General features: G+C 48.0%; 1 protein-coding gene across 2 annotated transcripts; it reads right to left on the bottom strand.

The window, feature by feature from the left end:
* Positions 1-2522: 2522 nt before the first annotated feature.
* Positions 2523-9025, bottom strand: TMEM171 (transmembrane protein 171). Of its 2 annotated transcripts, none has more exons than XM_047878484.1 (3): positions 8386-9025; positions 4428-4569; positions 2523-2721 (listed from the first exon to the last, which is right to left on the bottom strand). In XM_047878484.1, exons 1-3 carry the CDS (start codon positions 9023-9025, stop codon positions 2523-2525), a joined length of 981 nt encoding a protein of 326 aa, XP_047734440.1. The 2 variants fall into 2 exon arrangements, with proteins under 2 accessions (XP_047734440.1, XP_047734432.1); XM_047878476.1 differs by having other exon boundaries at positions 2523-2718.
* Between the last annotated feature and the right edge of the window lie 368 nt (positions 9026-9393).

The raw sequence follows: 9393 nt of genomic DNA, 5'->3' as shown, positions 1-9393 counted from the left end.
CTATGCCACTGATGATAACGTTTTGGTATTCAAAAACAAGTGACACCCTTGGAAGGATGTTCCATGTTATCGGTCACTGGAGAAATTCAAACGAAAACCGGAATGAGGTACCATTTCATACTAACCAGGGTGGCGATGATGATGATGGTGATAATAATAATAACAAAAAATAACAAGCGCGGGTGAGGACGTGGAAGAATTGGAACTCGCACACATTGCTGGTGGGAACAGAAAAGGTCCAGCCTCTGTGCGAAAAGGTTTTCATTTAAGTCAGCATGGTCCAGCAATTCCGTGCCTAGGTATATGACCAAAAGAATTCACACAGGCATTCCAATAGATGCTCGTACTGATATGGACGATGATGTGGATGAATCTGAAAAATATCATGAAATACCTAGAAAAGGTAACTCTACCAAGACAGAAGCAGATTGGTGGTTGCCGGGGGCTGGGGAGGAGGGAGGCAACGAGGAGTGACTGTTGCGTGGGGTTCCTTTTGGGGTAATAAAAATATTTTGGAGTGAGATAGAGGAGGTGACTATGCAACAGGTAAATGTACTAAATGCCACCGAACTGTTCACCTGAAAAATGGTTCGTTTAGTGTTATGTGAATTTTACCTCGATTTAAAACAATGTTGATACATACGCAGGAAAAAACGAAACAAGTAACAGTCCACTAGGTGGCTTTTCAGAAGCTGTCACCCTTTGCCAGAACCTGGATAGGCAAAGGATGGATCTTCCGTGACTCCATGATTAGCCCCAGCTCCACTGTGACGTCAGTCCTTCAATAAACATCTTCACCCCGGGGACCTGTCTCAATGCTCTGTCTTCTTCAGTCTCCACCTTCCTCAATGCCGCCGAGAACAACAGAGGTAGAAGAGACTTCCTAACTAGAAGGTCAGACTTACACCCAAGAATTTCTAACTGCATTTCAATTATATTAGCCTAGAAAGGGAAAATACCCAGTTACAAACCCCAGCTTTGAGCCACTAAAAGGTCTTGGATATAAGGAGAACTCATACGTGTTCAGTATGAAGTCTACCTAGAAATTTCAGCTTAATCATTTTAAACAAATAACAGCAGAAGGAAGTGGTCATAATCTACCCTTGGCTCTAATTTTAAAATGTGAATAATTAACCTTCCAGGAAAAAAAAACACACGGAATTTTAAGAGTAGTTCAATAAACGTCCAATTCAAAAATAGATCGTTGCTGGTACCCATGATTTATGGTGGTGGCAATTCCCACGGAATCAGTCATGACTTTGGTTAAACTACTGGAGCATTAACGCCCTTAAATTCTGCTTTCGGGCACGTAACTGCTGGGTAATATGGATTTTTTTTTATTTTTATTTTTTTTAACTTTTATTTATTTTTGAGACAGAGGGAGACAGAGCATGAACAGGGGAGGGGCAGAGAGAGAGGGAGACACAGAATCTGAAACAGGCTCCAGGCTCTGAGCTGTCAGCACAGAGCCCGACGCGGGGCTCGAACTCACGGACCGTGAGATCATGACCTGAGCTGAAGTCGGACGCTTAACCGACTGAGCCACCCAGGTGCCCCATGGGTCATATGGATTTTTTATGGGGGTTAGGCTTGTGTAAAGGCATAAAAAGTTCACGTTTTTGTTGATTTCATTATCACAACAGTGCTGTTACCACAGATTTTTATGTTCCCAAAGTCACTTTCTCCCGGGTAGAACTGCTAATACTTAGTGTTGATTTTTGGTTTATACCTAGAATGAAATACTTACCTTCGCACCCAACAGTACAAAAGCTGTTGTTCATCAGTAGCCTTATAAGAATAAAAGCCAGTGGTCCAGGCAGCCTAACACCAATACGTTGTAACCGAAAGGCACGCCCTTCCACGAGAATCTAGCTACCACAGTAGCCCAAGAAATCTCTTTTCTGACGGTGTCATTCCACAATGAGGAGGCTTCAGGATATCAACGTGCTGGTCACTGTCCCCGTGTAAACGACCTAATTACCTTCTTGCAAGATGGAAGAAAGAAAAGAGGAATAGGAGGAGGAGGAAGAAGGAAGACAGGGAGAGGGAAGGCAAGAAGAGGAAGAAATAATAAAGAACTTAGGAGAGTCGTCTAGTTTCTCTGCTTCAGAAGCAGTTAACATTGGAAATAGAATAGGCCAGGCTAAACATTAACAGCTGCCTCCGGTCAGCCTTTGACAGAAACAGGGTAGCCACAGGCTGGCCTTCAGAACCCAGCTAGATGGGTTCAAAACCCAACCTCACCACTGAGAAGCAGTGTGACCCGGGGTCACTTAATTAGCCTCTTGGAACCTTTGTTTCTTCGTCTACCAGCTTGAATGTAGTAGGTCTAAATGAGAGAATCAGCTTATGGGCACTTTGCCTCTCCCGTGGTCCAGAGCGCTTAGTGCAGAACGTTCGCTATGGATGTTGATACTGAAAGGCCAGGGAAATCAGAACAGAGCCGATGCCACTGTATTTTTTTTTATTACAAAACAAATTATATAAAATAGTGATTGATTTTATGTACAATTGAACTGGAGTCACGGTCGGGAAGGCTCAGAAGATGGGGATAAGGATGTGGTTGCCGCGATTTCTTTTTCTTCGTATCTGGGAGGCAGTTCAGAGGAGAGATGCGGAGTGTACGAGATCCCAGCGGATGAAGGAGACCCAGAAATGGTGTATATAGATTCACAATCTCTCTCAGAGCCCACACCTTGGCCCCCAGGAGTTGGGGTCCTACTAAAAAGAAGGAAGGAGAACAGAAAGGAAGGAGAGAATAGTGACACACATTAAATATGAGGTTCTTTTCAAACGTTTAATTATAAGCTTTTAGGAGCATTTGCAAGGGTCTCAGGAGTAATTTCTTCCATGTTGTATTTCTTATAGATATATCTCGATTCCTTACTCCCTACTGTCCTTACAGCTGATTGTAACATTAAGAGAATTTCACCCTGTTTTGTTTTCCTTGACATTGAGAAGACGCGAGGTAGGAACATATAGGTGCCATCCAAAATGAGTACACACACACACACACACACACACACACACACACACACAGGGTTATTACTCTTCTCTGCCTGACTCTTCTCTGTTTCTGTCTTCCGGGACAGCTAGCATAAGGCAGACAGACCGAGGCAAATAGAAAATTAAATCAAACCAAAAACTTGAAGGGAGGCAGTAAAGCATAGTGGTTACTGGAGTGAGTTCTACCAGGCAGACCTGCCTCTGAATTTCCACTCCGCCGCTTTCCAGCCGTGTGATCGTGAGCAAGTAATTTAACCTCACTAAGCCTCGGCATCCTCATCTGTAAAATGGGGATGATCAGAGTGCCTACTCTCCTACCCATGAGAATTACATGAGATAATGCAAGTAAAGCCAGACTGCGGCACACAGAAATCATGGTAGCAGCAAGTAGGAGTTGTTGTTGTCGTTTTTTACGTCAATAGACATTTATTTAGGGCTTGGGGAGGTTCATCACTGGAGTAAAGAATATAAAAATTCACTAACAGAATTCTACAAATGCCCAGAACGTAACCTCCCCTTCATCCCTGCAGGACGGTTCCTATATCCATCTCTGGTTGGATCTCCAGCTCACCACCCAGTTTGAAGCACAACAAGAACATGGGCCTTAAAACACGAAGGACCAGGTATGGCAGCACCCATCCCCAGCAGTGGGGGTTTCCAGACATCCCGGTGGCCATGAAAGTCAGCCTCCCAGCCAGTCTGGCCGCCTCCAGCCTTTCCCCATTATGAACTGCACCAAGCACCGCTTGCATCCCATGGCCATGTCTCTAAAACCTTCACCTGCGTCCCTCTGCAGGAAGGAAAAACACCTAGATTTATGTTGTTTAATCTAACCCCAGGTATGCGTCCTAATTTGTGGCATATGGGGAGCATGGCGGAGGGGAGTGTGAATCTTATATTTCTCTTCATTCAGTCTGAGAAGGTTCCGAGGCCCAGGGAACAACTGAATATTGAGAAGAGAAGCCAAACTTGGTCAGGTCAGGGTGCAAGCTGATTTTAGCCAGTCACCCAAGTACCTCCATGAGGTACTGAAAACCTGTGTACCTGTTGGAGGTCGCTAGGGGACCCCCATATCTCCCCATGATCTAAAGCGGCAAAGCCCAGTGCTCAGTCTGGCTGATGACATGTTAAACATTTGGAGGCTCACCCATGCTAGGAACTCATAAAAATACCTGGAGAAGGCTTCATATTAACCCTGCATAACCACTTTTACAATTTTTCACGTATGTGCTGCCTACAGTTTCCTGAAAGGTACCGTTACTATTAAGGCAATAATTCTGATACAATGTCAGCAAAAAAGATCCTCCCACTCTAACGTTGATTCCTGTACCGCAGCCTTAAAACTAATTTGGCCTGAGCTTAGCCACAGACCCGAGAAGGTTAAACATGCTTACTCTTGAAGTGCAAACGCAAAGTCTTACCCATAGGTAAAAATACTGTAATACGAAGGTGGATTTTCATTTGGAAGCAAACCGTTAGCTCCAGGACTTCGGGTTACTGCAGAAGCTGAAGATTCAGGAAAGTAAGGTGGTGGGGGAGGTGGGAATATTATCACGGCATCACCTGAGGAAAGACAGTATTTCGTTGAAAACAGGTGAGAAAGAAATGCAAGCACATCAGCAAGAGCAAAATAAATTAGTGTTACATTTGGCCCATGTATGTAAAAGGTCAGAACACCTATGCCAACTCCAGAATTGAAAAGTGGGACTATCAAATTCACAGAGACATAGGGTGGACGTAGCCAGGGGCTGGGACAAGGGGGAACTGGAATGAATGTTTAACGGGGGACAGTTTCTTCTTGATGATGAAAAACTTCTAGAACTTGGTAGTGGTTATGGTTCCAAACACCGCGGATGTACGTAATGCCTCTGTGCACTTAGAAACGCTTAAAATGGTACATTTCATGTGATCTGTAGTTTACCACAGTTTTTTTCAAACAGTGGGCCACTATTTCCTAGCAAGTCAGAGCTAAAGCGTTTCTGTGGAGCATTCACTTCCTGGGGTTGTCTCCTGCTGCAAAAGCTTACTCCTTCTCAATTTGAAATTGTGAGTCATCGACACTGAGCTGTTGGATGAGGCGCCTTGTTCCTTACATGCGGTGTTAGCCTCTGAGCAAATGACAACAGGCTAGGCCACAGCCGCTCTTTCAACTGCCAAAGCTGTGCTACGCGCCCTTCTACAAGCTTTTCTTCACCCTTTCACCCAAGCTTTCCAAGAGAAAGTCACACTCCAGTTAAGCTTGTTTTTCTGTTTTCGGTTTTGGTTTTTGTGTCTGCCTTTCTGTTGCTGCTGTTCATTCCAGAACACATCCCGTGTTGGGGGGAGGAGACAGTGGAAACCAGATGCAAACTCTACCTTGTACTCCAAATCCAATACAGAACGTCCCATGGGGGTTGCCCAGATCATTCTGGCCCTGCGGCAGCACCAGAGGTCTGCCGAAATAGAGGTCCGTGGGCAGCCTCTGATAAGCCGGCAGCACCAAATGACAGCTTACGCAACATGCAGGAGAGAGGACTTTGATTCACCACAGGGAGGCAACCGGTTTGTACGGGCAGCAGACCTGATGCCCGTCTAGGTCAGGACAAGGTTCGTTACCGCTACCAGGGTGCCATTTGCCAGTTACCAGCCCCGGGGGGCCTGGGCTGTCACATCTGTGACCGGCAGGCCATCCCTAACTGCACCTGCCTCAGAGAACGGGCAGCAGGGCTGGGTTCTTGTGTGCTGGTCACACAGCAGACTGACTCAGCTCTAACACACCCGCGAAGGTGCTTAAAGCCCAGGCCACCAGCAAGTGGCACCGATCCACGTGTCGGACGAAACACTCCCGGCTGGCCACTCTCTGCCGTATTACCTCGACTGCTTCCCCGAAGCGGACTTAGCCCTGCCAAAAATGTGTTAAGTCTTTCTCTCCCTCCACGAGCACATGGCGACTAGGGCTTAAAATGTACGTCGCTAACCTAAACTTGATAACATATAATGGTTATCTTGGGATCCTCATGTAGTTTTTTTCGCAGGTCTTGGTAGGTCAGAGGAAGTAAAGCTGACTGTGCACTTTAATTACACAGCGTGGGACAAAGGCCCCGGGAATAAGCCTCTAGAGCAGGCCGGTCACCTGTCCAATGCAAACAAGGAAGTGCTCAAAGCCACCAGCTGTCTCTGGGGCTTGTCCAAGCCTCTGCTTGTCCTCCCTCTGCAAGGGAGGCTCCCCGCCCTCCCCACCCTTGCAACCTGCTCTCCCTGAAAGCAGCCCCGTCCCCCCTGGATTTCCCTTTCACTGTGTCCCCCAGGACCTGATGTCTTCTGGGAGGTGACAGCAGACATCCCTCAAGGGAGGCCTAGCTCATAGCCCTGCTTGTATATCCAGGACCCGGCACTGAGTGTGCCCACAACGGGGATATCTCGTGTGTCTGGGGAGGAGGGGCTTCCATTCCAGGAACAGCTGAATTCTGGGACTTGGCCAAGGACTGCCTCTTAGCACCCCAATCCTTCATAAGGCAGAACTGAGCATCAACCGACAGGGTCTATCTGGAGTCTTAGCAATTACACCAAAAGGCATGGCTGCGGAAAACGTAAACCCTATCCCATAATATCAAAGGAGAGAAAAACAAGGAGTTAGGCTGCAGACTTTCACAGGGGTGATGGTACTGAAAGGGTTAAGCGGAAAAGCCAGCATCAGGATGAGACCACCCAGGAGTCACTGTGTCCCAGCACCAGCAGCCCTGCTTTCTGCTGCCCCTCAAGTCCGGCCACCAGGAGGGAGGCTGAGCCCCAAAGATCCCCCAGTAGTAAACCCCAAGGGCATACCTCGAAATGCTCCCGAGTAAGTGGAAGACTGTAAGCATCAAACACGTGTGTTTACTTAGACTTACCATGTTCCCCAAAAGGACTGAGAACATCTACAACATAGGGTAAGCCCTTTAGCCATGTAACGGCTGCCCAGGACCCTAGGCGAAACCAGTGCTACGCGGGGGGCCACGGTGTGTGCGTGGCCGCCTGCCTGGGTTGGGATCCTGGCTCTGCCACTTGCTGGTCTGTGCCCTCGGCAAGTTACTTGAGATCCCTGTGCCTCAGTTTCTTCATCTCTAACGTGGAGATACTAAGAGTAGCTGCCTCATTGGGTGGTTGTAGGTGTGAAAGAATTTGACAGAGTAGGTCCTTGAAGAACACTTGGATGGGTATTTGGTCCCAGGATGAACCCTGCGTCTGTGTTAGCTGTTATTAATGTATAACCGATATTGGTGTGGCCCCCATAAATACATAAATACACAAATAAGTAAGCCGGGAGCTTCAACCATGGCTCAAGGATGCGTCTGTAAACCCATGTGCCCTGCTCTCCAAGGCCAGTGCCATGCGAGGCTGGCAGTCCAGGGCACCCCCCGCTGTGAATACTGCTGCTTCCACCAGACCACCCCCCCCCCCCGAACATGAGAAACGTGTACCACACTCCTTCTCTGCTCCTGTCCCATAATGCTCTTTGCCGAGCCTTGCAGACATCAAGGCTACGGCTTGAGAGCTTTTCCCTTTCCAAAGCAGGAGACTGAAAAAAGAAAAGAGCGATTGGCGAAACTGAATAGCAGTGGGATTTTTCATTGGCTGTGTGAAACTGAGGCAAAAGCTACTGATGTTCTGTAGGGGGGCGACTCTGGGAGCTATTCCTCCATCTGTTCTGCAGAACCCAGAGAACTCAGAAGTCCTGGCTGGGCATTCCATGGGGGAAAGAAGTGACAGGTGCGATCACAGTTCAATTTCATCTGTGCCACTATTTCCAAACTTCACCTCCATCCTGAAGCCACAAATGACAGCAAACGAAGAACGACGTGGGAAACCTTGCAGAAAGCTGCCTCAAAACATAGAAGATGGCTGGCCTTGGGACAGACAGGATCCTAGAATGTTAGTGCTGCAAGGAATCTCAGCAATGCAAGGCTCATTTTATAGATATGTAAACTAAGGCCAGAAGAGGTTAAGGACTTCCCAAGGACAGCCAGCCAGTGATAGCCAGGGATGAGAGTCTGCATGGCCGGCACAAAGTGCCATGTCACTTGGCAGGTCTCTAACGTGACAGAAGGTTCCCAGGCTCTCCTTAGCAGTTTCTGTCACTTTCCTCTTAATTTGCTCTGTGACCTCAGTCAAGGTCACAACTTAATGTCCCAGTGCTTTTGCTAAATAATAAGGAATTGCTGGGAGGAGATGAGGTGTACAAGGATTCTTCCAGGGCTTAACACAGCAGCAGGACTGTGCACATGTGCATATGCGTGCACATGTGTGTAAGAGAGAGACACAAAAAAGAGAGACTCTGGGCCAGACCCGAGGGCAGCCCGGTGAAGCCTTGATGCTACAGCCACTGTGCTATGAGCATGCATAGGAATGACAGCCACCTACCTACAGTGACCTGGACAGGCTCCGTGTTCTGGATCTGTCTGTCTTCAGCTTCAGAGGCCTCCTGGCCCACATTGAAGTTGTTTCTCTTCTTAACATGGGCAACCACAAAGAAACACAATCCCATGAGTACAATCAAGGGTCCCATGATCTGCAGGGATAGGAATCCACAGATCTGGGGCTCCACGTCGGCAGTGTCTGTCTCATTCAGGGGTTCCTGTGCCCAGTCGGAGCCACATCCAGGGACCCAAATGCCAAGTATGCTGATGAGCATGCCGCTTGTCAAGAACAGAAACCCAAAGATGAGGCACTGGGCAAACTGGCGGCTCTCTCCACAGAGGAAGGCTCGGTCGGGGTCCGCCTGACTGCCTCGCAGGTGCCCCTCCCGGAGCTGAAGCCGTGCCCGGGAGCGGGCCAGGATCACAGCCCCGAGCCCAACGGCGGCACAGGCAGGCCCAGCCACCTTCAGCACCATGCTGCAGTCTGGGAAGGTTTTGTATTGGCATGTCTGGAACCCAAAGATGGAGAGCAGGACTCCCACGCACAACAGGATGGCACCAAAGACAAAAAGGAAGAAAATGACCTTGCTGACACTCCTGTCTGGCTGGACCCCATCTGGCTCAGCAGCAGCTACAGGAGACATGGCCAGAAGAGGCCCCTTCCCCAGAACCAGGCAGAATGGATTTCCTTCCCTCCAGTGGTTGGTTGGTTTCAACAGCTCTGAAAATGTAACCAAACACCAAATTAAAGTGGGCACAGGTGTTCCTGACCCGCCCTGGCCATTTCAGAAATCACACTGGGATGAAATCATAGGAACAGAACTTTATGCAAGGGATACACTGGGGAACAATGAGCTGGTTTATGAGTCAGAAGCACCGGCATTCAGAAACTCTTGAATATGTAATTTTATGAAGATACTCAAGAAGAGGAAATGCAATGACCATGCACCTAAGAGTATGTTTAAAAAAACAAAACCCATACAATAAACGTAACTGGGCGTGGCTTTTCCTG

The sequence above is a fragment of the Prionailurus viverrinus genome, chromosome A1, assembly GCF_022837055.1.
Source record: "Prionailurus viverrinus isolate Anna chromosome A1, UM_Priviv_1.0, whole genome shotgun sequence".
In the NCBI taxonomy this organism is placed as follows: Eukaryota; Metazoa; Chordata; class Mammalia; order Carnivora; family Felidae; genus Prionailurus; species Prionailurus viverrinus.
Note: the sequence above shows the minus strand (reverse complement) of the source record. Positions and strands in the feature narration are given on the sequence as shown.